General features: G+C 37.6%; 2 protein-coding genes across 4 annotated transcripts in view; one reads left to right on the forward strand and one right to left on the reverse strand.

Annotated features, from left to right (window-relative positions):
* slc16a13 (solute carrier family 16 member 13) overlaps positions 1-19931 on the forward strand; it is a 252457-nt gene that overhangs the window by 25187 nt on the left and 207339 nt on the right. The window lies entirely within an intron of this gene.
* The window catches only part of acap1 (ArfGAP with coiled-coil, ankyrin repeat and PH domains 1), a 35662-nt gene that overhangs the window by 2404 nt on the left and 13327 nt on the right, over positions 1-19931 (reverse strand). For 2 of the 3 annotated variants that reach the window (XM_049482300.1, XM_022678467.2), the window contains 19 exons: positions 19038-19091; positions 18829-18887; positions 17382-17565; positions 15353-15397; positions 15090-15185; positions 12959-13033; positions 12732-12844; positions 11801-11852; positions 11608-11708; positions 11292-11403; positions 10053-10252; positions 8622-8691; positions 8386-8480; positions 6579-6772; positions 6338-6379; positions 4253-4422; positions 3901-4010; positions 3655-3765; positions 1490-1548 (listed from right to left, as the gene is read on the reverse strand). In XM_049482300.1, coding sequence (XP_049338257.1) covers positions 1490-1548; positions 3655-3765; positions 3901-4010; positions 4253-4422; positions 6338-6379; positions 6579-6772; positions 8386-8480; positions 8622-8691; positions 10053-10252; positions 11292-11403; positions 11608-11708; positions 11801-11852; positions 12732-12844; positions 12959-13033; positions 15090-15185; positions 15353-15397; positions 17382-17565; positions 18829-18887; positions 19038-19091 — 1942 coding nt within the window. Of the gene's footprint in view, positions 1-599; positions 1549-3654; positions 3766-3900; positions 4011-4252; positions 4423-6337; positions 6380-6578; positions 6773-8385; positions 8481-8621; positions 8692-10052; positions 10253-11291; positions 11404-11607; positions 11709-11800; positions 11853-12731; positions 12845-12958; positions 13034-15089; positions 15186-15352; positions 15398-17381; positions 17566-18828; positions 18888-19037; positions 19092-19931 lie in introns of all 3 variants that reach the window. The other variant, XR_454044.4, reaches the window with a different exon arrangement.

The raw sequence follows: 19931 nt of genomic DNA on the forward strand, positions 1-19931 counted from the left end.
CCTACTAAAAAAATTATAACTGCCAGCACCATATATCAAGGTAAAATAAGTACATTATCATTCCCTCAGACAGAGGCGTTTGATGCCCACACTGGAAAACACTACTGCTTTACCAAGAGTAATCTGTAGAGTATGTGGGGAGCATGATTAGACTTTAAGCATCTCTTAAAAAAAAATTGAGAGGCTTTTCTTGGGAGGAAAAATACGTTTCAGTGACCTACTTAACCAGTAGAGGTCGTGTTTCTTGAATTTTCATTAATAAACTTATAATGAAAGCGGTGTAATATGTATTTTCCATGACAGGGGGCCCTGTACAAACAGTAAAATGAAAGTAATGTCATGCATTTTCAGCAAGTAGTGTGAAAAAATCGGAAGTAAAAGCAGGGATTAGTGCCAGAGCATTGCAATCGCACTTTGACATTCCTTTTCCTTTTCTCCTAAGAAAAACTGGAATAGCATATGCCAGTATGAGGGGTAGAGGGGAGTGGAAATGTTCAGAGTGCTGATAAAAGTGTTAGTGTTGCTTTTACAGGTGAGCTGGTAGGAGATGAGGAAAAGGAAGTGAAGGCAAGGCATTGTCAGCTTGCCAGATCGATTACCTGTGATACGCAGCGCAGACGATACACTGCAAGCAGTGGACACTTGGCCGATCATCTCAGGACACACTCACACACACATATATATACACCCACAGTCAGCGACAGATACACACACAGACACGGACATAGAGACAAGCTGCCATTATGAAGCTCCTCAGTATACAACTGATGCAAAAGACAAGAACATTGCGAGTCAGCACAACTGCACGTACGTCAAAGCATTACACTCCAAAAGCAAATACAGAGCTTACTGAACACGTCACCTGCTCTTTAATTAAGAAATGGCCTGTGATTAACTACTTGATAATAAAAAATAAAAATATTGATTCTTCAAAACAAACTACTTAAGTAAAAAAAATAATTCAATAAAAAAATATATATTCCAAAAGTTCCCTTTTGAGACAATCCCTCAATCCCTTTTTAATGCTTTCATTGTATCCAGCTTTAGCTTAAGACTCATCTATTCAGTTTACCATGAATAAAATAACAATGAATAAAAACTTAAAAAAAACAACAACAAACAAACAGAAAAAGTGCTTGACAACACATTACTTACGTACATATGTACGAGGCATTAAATATCTATATCCACAGACTGTACAGCATGTTTACATTAGATTACATATTACAAAATGATAATATAAATATGGCTTATTCTAACACACTGTGGTTGGCTTTGTTTAAGTGCTTGTGTGTTTCTGTAGTGTTTTGTCACATTGCGTAAGAAGAAAGTGTCTAAAAAACTTCACAGCATGGCACTTGGTTCTGAAGCAGCATTTCTACTGACACTCATTTGCCACTAAGGTGGTTTTTGAGTGCCTGAAAGCTTTTCTTGGTCTGAACAATCAGATCCCCAGACCCGCCCCCACCAGCATAGCCCTCAGAGTGACCTGATTGGGCGAAGCCGTCCATCTCTCGCATCTCTTTGTTCATCTTGGCTATTCGAAGGCTGTGAAGGAAAAAGAAAACTAAAATCAGAAGCCAAATATTTTCTCACATCATTACTGCCATACTAGTATTATATTTGTATTCCTTAGCATACTGACTTAGACTACGTTCACGTTACAAGCTACATTCCTCCAATCCCATTTTTTATTTAGAAGTGACTTGTATCTGTGTGTAATGTGAACAAATCTGTCCATGAAACGCTTCACATGTGCACATTGATACATGTATAAATGTCACCTTCTTCACAAATAAAAAAATATACGTCATATTTGAGAGAGGCACTCGTACCTCCTCGTACTTGTACCTTTTGCTGTTTTTGCAGCTATAGCTGCACCAAGAGATGTGTGGGTACGAGAGAGAAGCAGGTAGCGCATGCATAAAAGCAAAAAGACGCACGAATTCAGATGTTACTGTTCACATTTATATCACGTGTCCATGTATCAGATACGTATCCAATTTAGGACCACATATGAACGTGACTCAAATCTGATTTAAAAAATTTGGATGTGCCACATTCATACAGCCATTAAAAATCAGATCTGAGCCACAGTAAGCAAAAAATCTGATTTGAGTCTGTTCATCCTGGTAATGTGAACATAGTCTAAATGTTTGTGTAAACTACAGAGAAACCCAGACATTGGTTTGTGTGCCACAGATGTGCATAATATTCTTCCTCATTTACTACAGTCTAGTTGCAGTGGTAGTTGTTATTGGTGACACTGCACACTAAACCAACTATATTGTTTAAGAATGTTTATAAAAATGAAATTAGTATAATGTCAAACAGCTCATCACACTCTACCAATAAGAGTGCTTTCACACCCACTGTGAACCTTGTTGACCAAAGGGCCCAAATTTGGTCTTAGTCCAAATGAAATAAACCATGATTCTTTGCGTTTGTAGTTTGAGGGTAATTTTTTCTGACCATTTATAGAAGGGTAGAAGAGCTTGTGTATCTGACGTCAGCATGCTGTCAATCTGGCACGTTTCCTTTGAAGTGTTGTGCCAAATTCTTTCTGCCTGTCAGCGTCTGACTCCTTTCAAGTGCACCAATTTCACACATAAGCTATGTTCTGTGCAACAGATTCCCATCAGATTCCTTTGATTGTTGTTCATAAATGTATGCTGCATGAAATGTGTGCACTTAAAGGGAGTCAGACTCATGTAGGGTGGTAGAATTTGGCACAACACCTGCGAAGGCAACTCACTGGATTGACAACACAGTGATATCGGATACACACACATACTTCAACAAACAGCTTAACCCTCCTGTTATGTTCATTTGTCAGTAACAGCAATGGTGTACATATTAATTATCCAAAAGATGTCTAACACTGTCTAACATTTACTCCATTGCTAATTGTTCTATTAATATTTAGTGCATTGGTGTTCCTTACCTCTAACAGGTAATGGTTGAATTAGGATAATTTACTCGTTTTTTATTAAAAAGTTTTAGTTGTTGCAAATATGCGAGACAAACCATTTTCATATTATATTTTGATTACACTAAATAGGGCAAGCAGAAAAAGTAGATAAAATATTTAATCTATTTTTTCTAGATCTTTAAACTTTAAAATGGTCAATTTGACCCACAACATAACAGGAGGGCTTAAGTCAAGTATATGGACATAACATAGCAGAACTATGAATCTTGATATATATATATATATATATATATATATATATATATATATATATATATATATATATATATATATATATATATATATATATATATATATAAACATTAAAATAAATTTACAAAAAAAATTATAAATGAGGTTTGCACTCCCACAAGACCTGGTGTGGAGCTTATTTTCTGTCATGTGGGGGAGCACTATGGATCTTGAGTATAGAAGTGTGTAAAGTGGGGCAAACTGGCTACAAAGATGGTGGAGAAACATGGGGAGTCATACCCAAACTATTTAATTTCCAAATGTTTGTAGACAACACTTTCATAAAAGTGCAATCTTGTAGCATTAGGACTGTTACTAAAGCTCAGTTTTAGAGTTTTCTGTGTTTTGTTGGAGAACTAAATACTTATGTTTTAACTATTCAGTAACAGTTGTTTTGCTTTCTCTTTTAACCCCCCCTTCTCTGTACTCACAGTGTAACAATGTCAGCGTTGGCGCTCTCTACTGCTATGGTGATCGGGTCTTTCTGGTTAATATCCTTTGCGTTGTAGTCCGCTCCTCTCTTCAGAAATAGACACACCAGCCTACCACAACAAACACACACACACCTCAATAAGATGACCTTTTGTATAGTAGGCTTAATTATAGATCTTTCACAGAGGTGCTGAACAGTCAATGCACTGCAGAGTTTGTGTGTAGATCTGTGTCTAAGTGCATACCCTGTATGCCCCAGTATAGTGGCATGGTGCAAGGGTCCTCTTCCATCAGAGTCCACCTGGTTAACGTTAGCACCGTTCTGTAGCAGGAACTCGCACGCTGCCAGAGAATTCTACAGAGAAGAAGACAGACACATCAAGACAAGGCTTGATTCCAACAAATTATTTTTTCTGACAACAAATGTTTTAATGCCTTAAAAGTGAGCATTAAAACATTTTTCTATTTCAGCTTCAGCAGATTACAACACACACACACATAACTCATACACAGCCTGGTTTTCTTTGCTGTGCCTACGATGCTGCTGACACCACAAAACACACAAAAATCGCACGCACAGCTCTCACACGCACTCACCACGCTGGCGGCCTGTATGAGAGGTGTTTTGCTCTCCTCGGCTACATTAACCCAGTTGACGTCAGCACCGTGGGCCAGAGCGTCGGCCATGACCGGAAAGTGCTGAAGCGCCGCGGAGCGGTAGAGAAGAGCGCCGGGGTGAAGACCACTCAAATCTTCCTCTTCGTCTTCTGCACACAGAAAAACAGATACACAGACAGCAGCATTGAGGGTGTGCTTGTTTGTGTGTGGATAACAAGGTCTCTACATGACATGTTATCACTGAGTCTGACAATGTATTATTACACAGGAGGGGATTGCACTGGAGATCACACAACTGCTGGCTCAGCTAAATGTGCACACATACTGTCACTAGAAGACCATGATTATTTTTCTTTTTGTCCCGCTATAACAAGTCAAGTGAAGTCAAGAGGCTTTTATTGTCATTACATCTATACAGGTACACAGTGTAATAAATTACATTCCTCCAGAAGCATGGAACAACAATACAATAGTCAATATAAATAGCGCTTTTCCACCAAAATAACTCTGGTTCTTGAACCAGCTAGGTTTGAGCTTATAAGAACTGGAGTTTTTCGGCAAAACAGCCTGTGTTTTCACCAGTTTTAACATGAGTCACGTTTTACATACTTCAAATAAAAGGGACATACATGTTTTTTTTGCATGAAAGATATACAGTACAGGCCAAAATTCTCATCCAATGTGTTTTCTTTATTTTCATGACTATTTACATTGTAGATTCTCACTGAAGGCATCAAAACTATGAATGAACACATGTTGAGTTTTATGTACTTAACAAAAAATAACCTGGCCTCCACAGTCACCGGACCTGAACCCAATCCAGGTGGGGTGAGCTGGAGCACAGAGTGAAGAAGGCAAAGGGGCATCAAGTGCTAATAAACACCTCTGGGAACTCCTTCCTTCAAGACTGTTGGAAAACCATTTCAGGTGACCACCTCTTAAAGCTCATAGAAAGAATGATACCAAGAGTGTGCAAAGCAGTAATCAGAGCAAAGGGTGGCTATTTGAAAAAACTAGAATATTATTATGTTCATATTTTTTATGAAATACAAAACTCCACACGTGTTCATTCATAGTTTTGATGCCTTCAGTGAGAATCTACAATGTAAATAGTCCTGAAAATAAAGACAACGCATTGAATGAGAAGGTGTGTCCAAACTTTTGGCTTGTACTGTACATCACACACTAAATGGGACACCTGCTAAATTAATGTTTCTTTAAAAATAAAGGATGTTAGAAAAACAGTATTTTTGGGGGGAGTTTGTTGGAGTAACTGTCTCTAATATCCAGGGAAGGGTTTGTAATGTCAAGGAAAGGGATGTTGAATGTTCACTACCACTCTAACCCACCCAACTCCCCAATTCCTTTACAAAGTACTGGACAGAGCTTCATCATTCCAGAGAACGCAGTTTCACGGCATCACACCTCTTCTATAATATAACAACAACTAGACCCAAACTCCAAAGTGACTGGGGAGCTGATTGGTTTATTAGCTATTTGCTAGCTTCTTGTTAGAATTTTCCTGTTCCACCTTAAATCATGCAGCAGCCTCAGAATGTGACAGAATGTAACTGTTGCATGATGTTGAATGGTGGAACTAAAATATTAGCTAGCCAGGCACCTAGAGTTAATACTAGAGTTTTTTTTTTTTTTTTTTATAAATAAAAGTCATAATAAATTAAACTGAGGTAATGGAAGCCACATTTTTAAGAGAACATTACAATGTGTGCTTCTGAAAAAAATCTTCATTTGGAGATTCAAGTAGCCTTAACACTTTCACCTACCTCTTTTTTTATTCAGAACTGACTCATATACAGCCGTTAATAATTCATTAATGTGTTAACTTTATTACCACTGAGTGCATGAATATCAACAGTATACCTGGTTGTGTTAACAGTGTAGAATTCACACCTAAAAGATAATGTCAAAAAATAAACTTGAAATTTCTGAGGAACGGTGACTTTTCCTCTGCAAAACAATTTCCACAATTTAACAGCTCAAAGCTAAAATACTCATGCATTTGCGTTTATTGTCATTCTGTGTGTGTGTGTGTGTGTTTATTACCTTTGTCTATACTGTTCTTCATTATTTCACTTGGATTCAGGCCTGCAAAGACAGCACATAGAATTCATTTAGTTAGTTTATCTCAAGTTCATCTTGGGGCTAACATAAACCCTCACAGATTTGTAACAATTTTTCATGCACCACGACAAGCAGAATTTATGTTACCATACACCATAACACCCTAATGTATACAGTTATAATATAAACAGACTGGATGCGTGTGTGTGTGTATATATAAAACCTGTGAGGCGTGGCAGGGTGGCTCTGCTGGGTTTGGGTTTGAGGGCGGGGCGTATGCCTGGTTTTTCTTGCGTGGTTGCTCGGTTACGGCGAGCACTAGAGCGGCGCAGGGGTGGGGCACGACCGGTTTCAGGAAGCTTGTGAATAAATTTCTTCTCCACATATTTTGAGCGTATCCATGACTCCTTATCCTGCCTGAGAATAATAATAAAAAAAACAGAACAATACAGTCTTTAATTCAGCAGCACACAGACACAGTTAATCTGCCTCCTGCAGTCAAATAAAATAAATACTTACAACACAAAAATAGTAAAATGAGGTCATTAGGTCATTTTTAAGATAAGTAAATACATAGTGTATACACAATATACATTTAGAGCAAGTCAAAAGCTTGTAACCACACTATAGATTAATATGGAAGACATCAAAATATGAAAGGACACACAGGGAACTAGGTAATAAAAATAAGTCCAAAACAGAGATTGGGAGGTGTGGGATGAGTTGGGCTGCAAAGTAGAAGAGACACAGCCAGCAAGTGTTCGGCATTTTTTGGTAACTCCTTCAAGACTGTTGGAAATCCATTCCAGGTAACCTCCTGAATCTGACTTAGAGGATGACAAGAGAGCGCAAAGCTGATTTCAAAGAATTTAAAGCATAAAACCTTTTCCTGGTTGTTTAATTCCATATTTGGTTCTTCATAGTTTTGATATCTTCAATTTCTATCTATCAATCTATCTTCAATCAATATCGACAAATGTAGAAAATATAAGGTTACAAAATGAGAAGGGTTGATTGCAAACTTTTGACTGACACTGCACATGCGCACACACACGAACGCAACATGTGCATTTGGCATCATTAACAGAATATTTTTTTTATTTTGCTTGGCTTCTATATTAAGCTCTGGAAAAAAAGAGAACACTTAAAAATGGTGCGTTTCTTTGATTTTACCAACATTAAAAAATCTTCTGGAATATAATCAAGAAGAAGATGAATGAGCCATCAAACCAAGCTGGACTGCTTGAATTTTTGCACCAGGAGTGGCATAAAGGTATCCAAAAGCAGTGTGTAAGACTGGTGGAGGAGAACGTGCCAAATGCACGAAAACCAGGGTTATTCCACCAAATATTGATTTCTGAACTCTTTATGAATATGAATATGAACTTGTTTTCTTTCATTATTTGTGGTCTGAAAGCTCTGCATTTAAGCCATTTTTCATTTTCTGCAAATAAATGCTGTAAATGACTATTTTAGGGGGAATTTTGGAGAAATGTTGTCCGTAGTTATCTTATTTTTTTTCCAGGGCTGTATATTAATTCCCCATAGCTGCTGGTCAGACCCACAAATTAATTCAGTTGATGATTAACAACACATAGTACTGGTGGCTTATATCACAACTTTCGCAAGTGCATTTTACTTTATCATACAAAAGTAAGAACAGACGCAACTCCCACAACAGTGTTACCTGTCTTTTCTCTCTGATGTGCATGTAGGGAAGAAAAAAAGGAAGGAAGTTATTATGAAATTTTAAAATACCGACAATCCAGTGAGTCATGTGAACAGTGTAAAGTGTAAAGCAGTGTAGTGGAACCATCAATACTATGCATTTTGTGTTTCCCCTGCTCAGACACACCCATTTTAGCACTTAAATAAAATGCTTAATAATGAGTAAATTAGTTGGGTCAGGTTGGCTGGAAGCATGGAAAGCATGAAAAGCACTAAAGCAGGCTGGACAGTGGACATCCAGGCCCAGGAGTGCAAACCACCATTATAAGAGGTAGAAAGAGACACATAGCCTCACTGCTTACCTGGGACTGGAGGGGTGTGGTTTCTTTATAGTGATCTCATCAATGCGTGCCTCATAGATCCGGTTAATAGCAGCGTTTCCTAATTCACACATCAGCTAAAGCGAAAAAGTGAAAGACAGAGAGAGATACATGAGCGGAGACATGGGTGTCTGAATGCACTGGTTTTATGGTGTGAACAAATATTACATAGAGAAAAAAAAAAACAGATATGTGTTTGTGCATTTGTGAGTGTGTACCTTGATGAGTTCAGGCTCCCAAGTGTCCAGAGTTAGAGAGCGTACTTTAGAAAAATGGACACCCAGACTCCTACAGAGTTAGAAGTGATGTGTAAACATTTGGTAAGGATTGTTGAAGAAATCTATGCAAATTCTTAAAGTTTACTACAATATGTTTCTGTCGATTGTTTTGGGTTCAGTTCACAATTACATTTCTCAACTCACATTTAAGATGAGTAAAACTATCATTCGAATTTCACTTCAGAAAAAACGTGAGTGTAAACTTTACTGTAGGGGTGTCCAAACTACGGCCTGCGGGCCATTTGCGGCCCGTTTATTGCACACCGCTAAATTTTTCATCCAAAGGGTAAGAGTAGGGTGCAAAAGTACTTAATTCAAATCCTTCAAATACGACAACAACCCAGTACCAGCCATTCTTCAACATGGTATCTTAGCAAACACCTGGCAACATCTGAGACGCAATTCCAATTACCTGGGAAACCATAGCAGATGCCTGCAACCACTTAGCAGCATCCTAGCAACTATTGAAAACTTTACTGTAGGGGTGTCCAAACTACGGCCTGCGTTTCCTTTTCTGGAATGGCCCGTGAGGTATTTTAAAAATAACATGAAAGTTGGCCCGCTATTAAGCAGGTTTTATAATGTGAGATTCAAAGTTTGAACACAAGGTGTTGCTATCACATAAACTCAATTTAAAACGCTCCTCACCTCCTTTTCTTTTCTTCATTATGCCTACATTAATGTTCCTGAGCTTTGGGAGCACATGGCAGCTCCAACAAAATGGAAAATAGACAGCAAACGCAAAAAATGTCAGGCATGTTGGGAAAATTACTATTTATAGTAATTATAGTTCAGAAGGAAATGTGTATGTTTAATTTGTCAGGATTTAGTTGTCGTAATGAAGGAGTATGATATTAGGAGACTTTTTGAAACTAAACATCAGTTTGAAAAATCTTAGTTTACCCAACACTGTCAAAGATAGATAAAGATAGTAAAATGAGATAATGATAGTAAAGTAAAATAAATAAAATGACAGTAATAAAAGAAAAATATTATTATAAGTTGTATGTTTTATTACAGAGTCTTTGGCCTGTGACTGCACATATATTTCTCCTTGGACACCCCTGCTTCACTGAATAGTATTACTATAACAATTTAAAAAACAGAGCAGTTTTAGGTTGTCTTACATCTGAAAGTATTGTTCAATGAGTGATGACAGACTGCTTTAACTTTCTCTAATTAGTCTGCAAGTCTGATCTACACTGCAAAAGAACTAGTCCATGGTTCATTTAGTCTAGACCAAATTTTTGAGTTTGCGCACTGCTATTATGGTGCAGAACAACTGAAACGCCTGAAAGCCCAAACCAGCTGTGTGTGAAAGCAGTTTTTCTTTTACAGCAGTCTCTGTGCTTCAGTGTGCAGATGTTTTACCTGTGGATTCCAGAGCAGGTAATACAGAGTGTTATGCCCAGGTTAATGGAAGCCCAGTCTGGTCCTGGCTCTCCGCAGTCGCAGCAGTGACCGTTCCCTGGTATAGCCTGCACCTCCTCCAGCGCCTTACAGCCTGAATCTTGCTGCTCCACGCCAGACAAGTTCAAACTGCCTGCTGATACTGAACTGCAGCGCTCTCTCTAACACACAAACACACAGACAGAGACAATAAACAGGTATGCAAATACTTACAGAGAGATGCATATGTACTACGGAGAATAAAATATGGTTGAATATTTTTTTACTATTGTTTTTATATACAATGAATAATTTTTTTTCATTTTGCAGACAGGTTAAAAAGTAGTTTGTTGGGTGCGTTCACTGTAAACCTCTACCTCACTCTGCCTCACTCTTTATTGTGTCATGACTGTAATCTATTAGGAAGACCTGAACTAGTAACCTGAACCACTAACATCAAAACACCACATGGTTTAATTCAATATACAAATTCAAAATCAAAAGAGACAAAAAATTGCTTTTTATTGCACACTGCATAATTCTTTAATTTTCGCTAAATTTTTCAGCCTAAGAGTAAGAGTAGGGTGCAAAAGAACTTAATTCAAATCCTATAAATACAACACCAACCCAATAACAGCCATTCTTCAACATGGTATCTTAGCAACCACCTGGCAACATCTGAGACGCAATACCAATTACCTGGGAACCATAGCAGATGCCTGGCAACCACTTAGCAGCATCCTAGCAACCATTGAAAAGAACATCAAAGCTACAGCCTACAAAACCATAGATTGCTATTGTGACTATGTACTTACAGAAAAAACACAATAAACAATACTATTGTAATTTGTTGTATTGTCATATCATATTTTTTTTAGAATTCAACATTTGTTAATTATTACGAATATTTTGATATTAAAATTGCTATTGCTGTTAAAATAAAATACACATAAATTAAATAAAAATAATCAAAATAGTAACCCATTTAATGACCTCTTGCTACGAAAGGCATAATAGGCATTTTCGAGGTCAGCAAAAACAATTTAGATTAGATCCATATATTATATAACATGCTATAATTATTGGGACAGGCCTAATTATATTATTGGTTAAATATTTAGGTTTGTATTATATACTGTATATATAGTCTCTTTGATACTTTGATACAGAAGCACTTAAACAGAGCTCTGTGGATCCGCATGGTGTGTTTGTGTCACTCACAGGGCTCTGTGTGTCCTCTCTCCTCTCCTGAAATGCTGAGGCAATGCTGTTCTGTACAGCACTCATCCAGGCCTGCTGCTGTCGCTCTGAATCTGCCTGCAATAGACAGCTCCTGCTCGCACACACAAAACACACACACACGCACACACACACACACACACACACACACACCCTTTAGTGATGCATGCCAGCCATAACTTTCATGCACTGTCTGCGTCTTTTTTTGCAGCTTCAGTAAAACTTCATGTTCATTCACAATAAATCAATGCCACGTCAAGCGTGCAAACACACAATATCCTGCATTCTTTTTACTCACTTGGACGGAGAGACAACCTCAAAGCAGAATCTTCTCTCTTGCTCGTTGCAGGGCTTCACCGTGCACAGTCGCAAGTCCTCCACCACTACTGTCGGCTGCTCCTATTTAAAGATTAACAGTTAGAGTCTGTGTTTGTATGTAAATAACCGAGATGTGCTTTGTTCTGAGGGTTCTGAAATGACGTGATCCTTACTTTAAATTTCTTTTGGTAGACCAGCTGGTTTTTCTGAATGGAGAACCACCGCCTGAAAAACAAACATATGAGGACACACAGAAAAAAGAGAATGAAAGTACAATATCAGATAACGAATGCAGTCAGGTTACTCTACCCCTTTAATGCACACATGGGTCAAAAATGACCTGTATTCATTTTATATGTTAATTCATGTATTGCTGAGGGTTTCTTTAGTACAAATCTTAATTTTTATTCTCCTTTATTACTTTATAAAGAAGATTTTGTTATAGATTTGTGCTAAAGAAACCCTCAGCCATACATAAATTAACATAATAAATGCGGGTCATTTCTGACCCATGTGTACATTAGAGTAAGTGATACAAAAAGGGTTTTTATTGAAAAAGTTTTTTTTTTTGAATGACTGAATTAATTTATTGCTATATAGATATATCATAGAAACACTCAGCCAAACATGAAATTACATAGAAAATGAATGTAGGTCATTTTTGACCCATGTTGCACATTAGAGGGGGTGTGCATGCATATGTTGCGCATCAAAGGGTTAATAAACACAGTGCCCTCAGCCACAATCATAGCAGCTTATTGGCCCACAATGTAAGCATGACTTTGTGAAATAACATGAAGGACATCAAAATGAAGGACTTTTGGGAGGACCCACTGGCCTTTTTATAAATTAATTCTGATCTAACATAAAAGACAATGCTTTTTTTAAACCAGTTCAAAATGACCACCAAGAGAGATTGAAAAAGACTATGCTGAACAGAGTAAAATAACTGCGGCAACATAACATGCGTTGAGAAAAACCACAGCCTGATGCTAAAATGTCAAATTAATTTAAAAACAGCAATGGTGAAAACCTGCTGCTAGAACACACATCTTAACAGAGAGAAGGAATGAGAAGCAGAAGGAAATAGAGGGAAGTGCGCACCTGCTCCAGGTTTTGAAGGCATTGCTTGCTCTCTTGTAGAGGTAGCCCTCCATGACGATACCACTGGGGGCATCTGGACTGAAGTCCATGATTAAGTCGTCATAAGACATGTCCTGTAAATTATAATTATGTTTAATTATTGTGTTGTTCATGTAATTATGATCACTATGGTCAACAATGAACAACACACGTGTGTATATGTGTGTGTGTTTGGTTATCCATATTACCTTCTTCTTGATGGCAGCGTGCCTCTGTTCCATGTCCCTTTTCTCTCTGGCAGAGTTCAGAACTAGTTGTGTGTGCTGAGGAGAGATTGAGGTGGGGGATAGATGCATTCTGTTAATCTATTTGCACAGAGGACAGATTACAGTGTGCACTTAAAATCCTTTAATTTAGCCAAAAATCGACAGTGTGCCTCTTATGTATGAATTTTACCAGTCAGGTTGTAAGTAGCAAATAAGTATTTGTATTTTTTTTCCTGTAACTCAACCCAAAAGAATTGGATGGAGCGCAATCATTCCAAAACACAGTCTCACTAATTCACAGCTCAATGCTGAGGACCTTTATAATGCTGTAGCACACACCATAAGGCATATACCAATAGGTTCATATTGATCTGCTTCAGTGAGTTCTATTCTATTTTCAGTACTTCTCCACAAGGACTTGACAAGTGGTGACACATGTGCATTAGCACATCTGTGTCAGAAATGGGTGCAACTCATTCAAAATGGGGGTCCACAAACATTTAGATATATACTGTAAGCATAACACAGCCATGAGTGTTCTAAAACAGAAAGCACTAAAATCACATTGAATAAGTTTAGAGATTGTCTAGTGAGCATAAACAGACTAATCTAAACATGGTTTCTACATCATCCTTTAAATTCATGCTCCATATTCAACTGGAGGTCAAAGTGCATGGAATTTGAGACGTCCATGATTCAAACAGGAAGCAGGAAATGTTGAGGCTTGACCAGCTTCCTGTGCAGTAGTCCCAAACATAGGGCAACAAGTTGATCTGTGTTTACCTGCTCTGTTTTCACTGTTCACACGATAAGAATTCTCAATGTACCGGTAAGTCTCTTATTGTATGCCAAAAATATATATTTTTTCTTGATTTTAATTGAACACATCTTAATATTTTAAATTTAATAAGTGTGCATGCTTAATAAGCTTTTCTATCTAACTGAGTAAAAAAGGAGCAAGTTCTCTCATCTCCCACTGTCCTCCAGATTCTAGTAAACCATTAAAAAGCTTCTTTCAGCATAGTTTTTGCTCTTTCTGCCTCACTGTAAGACTGCACACTGCCTTTAATGCATTATTTTTCACCCTTTTTCTCTTTAAACCTCTAAAAAAGTTAAATGTTTTAAACATCATCTATGTTAAAAAGACAAGGCGCTTCAGCACAATCCTTTCACTTAGTCTGTCACCATTTCCTGTGTATGCAGGAAGTTTTGTAGCAGGTTTTGTGGCTTTCACAGGCCAGTTAGAAGGTGACTGTGTTTCCTGTCTCAAACGGCTCAGTGCACTTGCTAGATAACCATAACAGAAGACTTCACTAGAACCTCATTGTCCACTCTGATGATTTTAAACTAACAACTTTCACACAAGATTCACACAAAAAACTTAAGACACAAACATACATGATTATATCCAAAAATTAAATAAAAAAACTGAGATAAAATGCTTTCTAAATAAGGAAACTTAAATTTTACATAATATTTTGACAAGTGTTTTGGTATTTTAGCAGTTCCACTGAAAACTGATACATATGGCACACATCCAAAAACACATTCAACTAAGTGTGCACACTGTTTCCTGTTGCTGCTTTAAAGCTGGTACATTTCTGTCATGATAAGTGCCCTGTTGTTGGTCTCTGTTCCTGTGCCAATAGTGAAGAGGGGTCTCACAACCTCTTTCTATGTGTATGTCTGTCTAACAGATGGTAGAAAATATATTTTTTCTAATGTTCTTTTCCACCTTTTTCCCTCTAGTTCTCTCTCTTTCTCACCATCTCACCTCACTGATGAGAGCTGCGTGTTTTGGCGAGCTAGCCCTAGCTTTCTGCTCTTGGCTGACAGAAGTGGAATCTGATTGGACTTCTGCTGATATAGCCCATCTGCCATGTTGTGCATTCTGTGATTCTTTTCAGCTCATTGCAATTGTGCAGGGTGGTTATGTAAATTACTGTAGGCTTTCTGTCCGCTCCACCTAGTATATCTGCTCTGTATTGAACTAGTACATTGACAAGATGACTTTTTCAGGTTGCAGATCTAGAGTAAACTCTTCAGACTGCTGTGATTAAAATACCCTTTTCTCACATTTTCCCCTTTAATTCTCTCTCTGTCTCTTTCTCACCTCATCACTGAGCTGCCTGCGGTATTCTTCCAGTTCATTGAGGGACTGGTAGCCCTGCTGGAAGAACAGAGCCTGGGCCTCCATCAGTGAGAGCATCTGTTACACAAAACAACACACACAAACACACACACACACACAGGCATGAGAGAAGACACCATTCTGAGGAATCAGATTTATTATTATTTTTATTTTTTTTTAGCCTTGGCCAGTTTTGGTTTCTATTTAGGAATCATTATATAAATCACTATTACACAGACACATACCGCCATCAGTATTTCAGTCTTCTTCTTGGACTCAATGACATTGATCTAGTTTAGAAAAGGCAGAGACAAAGAGAGAGATAAAGAAAAAAACCCATGAGAGACACACAATAACCCCCTCTTTGCTAAGAGCAATTGTGGGTGCTGGTGGTGGCTGTTGCTTTCACAGTATTTTTAAACTGAGAATGCAGCCAAAGGCAGTTTCTGCAGATTATGACCACAGTCCACTGAGCTTTGAGACAGAGGTGAGAACATTTCTGCCTGATGCAACTTATCTGGAACACTGCTTATGTTACCCTGCAGTCCATTCGATGACTACACATTCCTCCATTTCTTTGTGTTTGGTGCATAATGGAAAAATGCATATCTAATCTAGCCACATTTTTTACTGTGTACGTATACACATATACAGAAACATATAGTTAGTGTGTAGGGCACTTTTAAAGGGCAAAAAGGTATATTATAGCATATTCATTTGTGTCCTTTTTTGAAAATGGACACTAATCAAGAACTCTGTTTGTATCCTATTAAGATTAAGTCAGACTAAAATCTGTGTGGGATGAAAAAGTGCGCAGCAATTATTACTGGTGTTTAGTTCTGGTTGTTAAATGTGTGTAGAAAGATGGACGCCTTAACACTTGTATAACGTGGCTGAATTGTGTATAAAACCACCTCCTTAAGTGGTTTAAACAATCAAATTTGCACAGGTTTCAAAAGCATCTCGGGTGCATTCACACTTGTATATATATTTTTTGGCTTGGTCTTATCCATATATAATCCTGATACTCAAGCTGCCTGGCATAAATGGGATCTTTCACTGGAAAGTGCCTTTATTTGCTCTCAAAACAGCCTCAATTCTTAGAGTCATTGATTCTACAAGTTGTTGAAAACACTTTTCTGCACTTTCACTGCAGCCTCAGCTTTCTGTTCTTGGCTGACAGAGTGGAACAGGATGCCATAGCCCATCGATCACATAAATTATAAAGTACGGCAACCTGAGTTAGAGTTTAGATTCTCTGCCCGAACCCGACCGAACCTGAGGCTGAGATTTCCAACCACTTTCGTCGGGTCGGGGTAAAAAAAAATAGTCTGTGACGTAGGAGTCTGTTTTTTTATGTTATTTCTATTGTAAATAAAGCTATGGCATGATAATCACAAGCAAAGTAACAAATCAAACTGTGTTTAAAAAAACGTTGCATAGACTTGTTACTGTTTTTTTTGTTTGTTTTTGCACATATAAGCTTAATATAAAAATTTAATTTGTTCAGAATTTTTTTTCTATTTTCAAACAATGTTAAACTAAATTAAATTAAAGTCATTTAGACATTTTTCTTTACTGATGTTTAGTCTGTGGATCATTATTCACATTGTTTGTTTTAATCTTTCGGAGATCTGTTCTTAATAAACATTTTTTCTTAAATAATAAGTAATTTATGCTTATTCAGTGTTGCAGTGTTAATTAACATCATTCTAAACAAATTTTACTCATTCAAACAGCCCATTTTAAAAATCTCAGTTTTATCCTTCTATTATTTAAAAAGTGTCGGGTTTAAATCAGGTTCAGGCTCATAATGACAGAGTATGGGTCGGGACGGGACGGATCGGGTCGGGCCAGATCGGGTTGGGCCGGGCCAGGATGGATTTTTTGGCCCTTAACTTTATTGTCAGTTAAATTAACCTTTCCTTTAGCTCTATTCAGTCTTGCCATTCTCCACTGAACACTTATCAACAAGACCTCAAGAGGGATCAGCAGTTCTAGAAATACTCAAACCAGGTCATTTAGCACCAACAGTCATAGCACACTCAAAAAAAATAAAAAACACAATGAGGCCACATGTTTCCTTCATTTTAATGTTTAATGTGAACATTATCTGAAACTGCTTCCTCATATCTGCATGATTATATACACGGCACTATTGTCACACTTTGCCTGATTAGATAACTGTATGAATGCGTAGGTGTACAAGCTGTTCTTAATAAAGTGCTCAGTGAGTGTATAATTATATATGTGTGGGTGTGTGAGTGAGTGTACCTGCAGCACATAGTCCAGAGCCTCTGATCTGAAGGTTCTGCGGGCGTTCAGCAGGGCCAGGCTAGCCTCCTCTACCTCATGCTGTTTCCCCCGTGGAGCCTGGGCATTTCTCCCCAGTGCCGCCTCCAGAGTCTCACTACTGCGCTCAAACTCCTTCCGTACATCTTTGAAGCGCTTCACATCCCTGAGATGCACACAGATAGAGAGAATAATTTCATGCACATTTGGAATATTCATTTGGATAAGGTCTTACTAGTTTCTGATTCATCTGATATCAGTAATTGGCAGAACCTGAAGCTCCCTTGGTAATAACAGTGATGTTCGAGTTGATCCTAAGGTAATGTAATAACAAAACAAGCTAATAGTCATTGATGTAGATTAGGCTGTTATTAATTGTTATTAAGTGCAGAAATTACACAGACTCCTTATCCAGTTAAAAAAAAAATGAGATGATCATTTTAAAATGGCAAAACTGACCCTCTCCTTTCAAAATAATGCAGCCCTTGTACATATATTTCTTATGGATGCATATATCTTTTAGTAGAAAAATATAACTGCAAAAAAGTGAGAGAGGGAGACAGTCTTAGCTAAAATATCAGCTTTAAAATAAAGTTGACACTCAAAGACTTAAAAAAAAAACAAACAAAAAAAAAAACACAAATTCTCAGATAATAATGAATTACAGTAAATGCTTTAATAATTTAACGCAATTTGTCTCAGCTGCACTTCACATCATGTCAAAACTTTGTAATGAAAGGCCAAAAATTAAGCAAACCAAGTGTCTATTATATGTGCAATGATGTTAAATTACTGGCATACTGAAAAGATTTTAAAAAATTATAAAAAATATTGTGGGGCGTTTTTGTTGGCGCTACTGGATGCTACTGAGGCCAGTTTATACTTTTGCGTTCCCTACACTGTGCCCTGGTGTGCACCACCCCAGAAATGTAATTGATCTTTTGAACCTTATGCTCCCACCCACACATTCGCGCCTTCACAGTTTAAACCGCAGAGCGACGCAGAGTCATGGACACACGAATGCAGAAGTATAATTGCAGCTAGCGCCATAGGGCACTTGCACAGGCTATGCCATGGATAACTCATTGACTCAACGCAGAAGCATTAACCAGCCTTTACTGGGTTAAATATACTGTAATTGCATTGCTTATTTTTAAACGACTATATTCATTTAATTTTTTCCATTTGCAGTTCCCATCCCCAGCTTCGATAAATTTTATTTGCCTGGGTTAGCTTATCCTGCTGCACACTTATGTGTGCCTTCTCTGTGATCCAATGCAACCGGATTAAATGCAGAGGGGTGCAATAAATAGACAATATGTTTGCTGATAGTGTGTGCTTTCATTCTTCTAATTATATGATCAAAAAAATAAATAAATCTTAAACCCTAAATACAAGTACTTAAATAAAATAATAATTAATTACTTACTCCTTCACAAAACCCTGCAGCTTCAATCTCACTGATTTCTGTGTGGCTTCAATAAGCTCCTGTCAGTAGAGAAAGTGAGGAGAAAGAGAGAGGGGGGAGAGAAAATAAAGGGTGAGTATATTTGGAGTCACATCTTTGGAACGGCTGAGAATATCTTTGGTTACCGTCAGCAACAGTGAAAAGGTTTAGTGTGTGGTGTCTGGACTCACCTCCTGAGCAGTGAGGATGAAGAACAGCTTTTTGGAAAACTTTTCTAAACAGTCCTGCAGGAGGGGCCACAAGCAGACAATAGTTGAATTAAAACATTCCTACATCCTCACAGAAAAAGCTCACAAAACAAAATGTTCCACAAAAAATGATTATAATAAAATAAAATCACCTTAAATGCATTTCAAATATTTTACTAGCTACACTTCCCTTTTATCTGGCTTTATTACTAGGTCTCAAGAACTGTAAGTAGTTATGGTTTACAAGGAAACCCTATTGGCCAAACCTGTGGTCAGAACAGTTGAAGTCACATTGTAAAAGTTCCTCTTCATATTAATAATAATAAGTATTCACATCCTAGTATCCATTGTTGGGCAAGATGATGAGGCTAGGCTTGAACAAGTCCCAGCTGTCATGTGAGCTTCAGTGACACCTGGATTTACTATGGATCTGATGAGGGTGGAATACTAATTGTTGTGCATTTAATGCACAAAGAAGGCAGTAAAGCCCACCTAGACAAGACCTGTATTCTCTTGTAGTTCATGAACAGCTTGTAAGCTGTTCACATTGGTGAATTAATATTAAAATAAAGCAGGATGTACGGTTAGTGTTCTGTCATCTGCATGATGTGTTATAAGCATTGAGCAATAACATGTGAAAAGTTGCACAATATTTGCACACTGTTTGCAGTAGACAGCTGCTGCAGTTTGACATTTTCAAACTGGTCAATGCATTAAACAAGGCCTCTGTGAGGCTTTTGAGCAAGTCTATGAAACGTTTAAACCCTCAAATGCTAATAAATAAGATGATTAATAATAGTTGATATCATTATTATTAATGTTGGTGTCTGCTCATATTGATGCTATTTGGTAGTTCCATTTTGTTCACTGTAAGGT

The sequence above is a fragment of the Astyanax mexicanus genome, chromosome 8 (assembly GCF_023375975.1).
Source record: "Astyanax mexicanus isolate ESR-SI-001 chromosome 8, AstMex3_surface, whole genome shotgun sequence".
In the NCBI taxonomy this organism is placed as follows: domain Eukaryota; kingdom Metazoa; phylum Chordata; class Actinopteri; order Characiformes; family Acestrorhamphidae; genus Astyanax; species Astyanax mexicanus.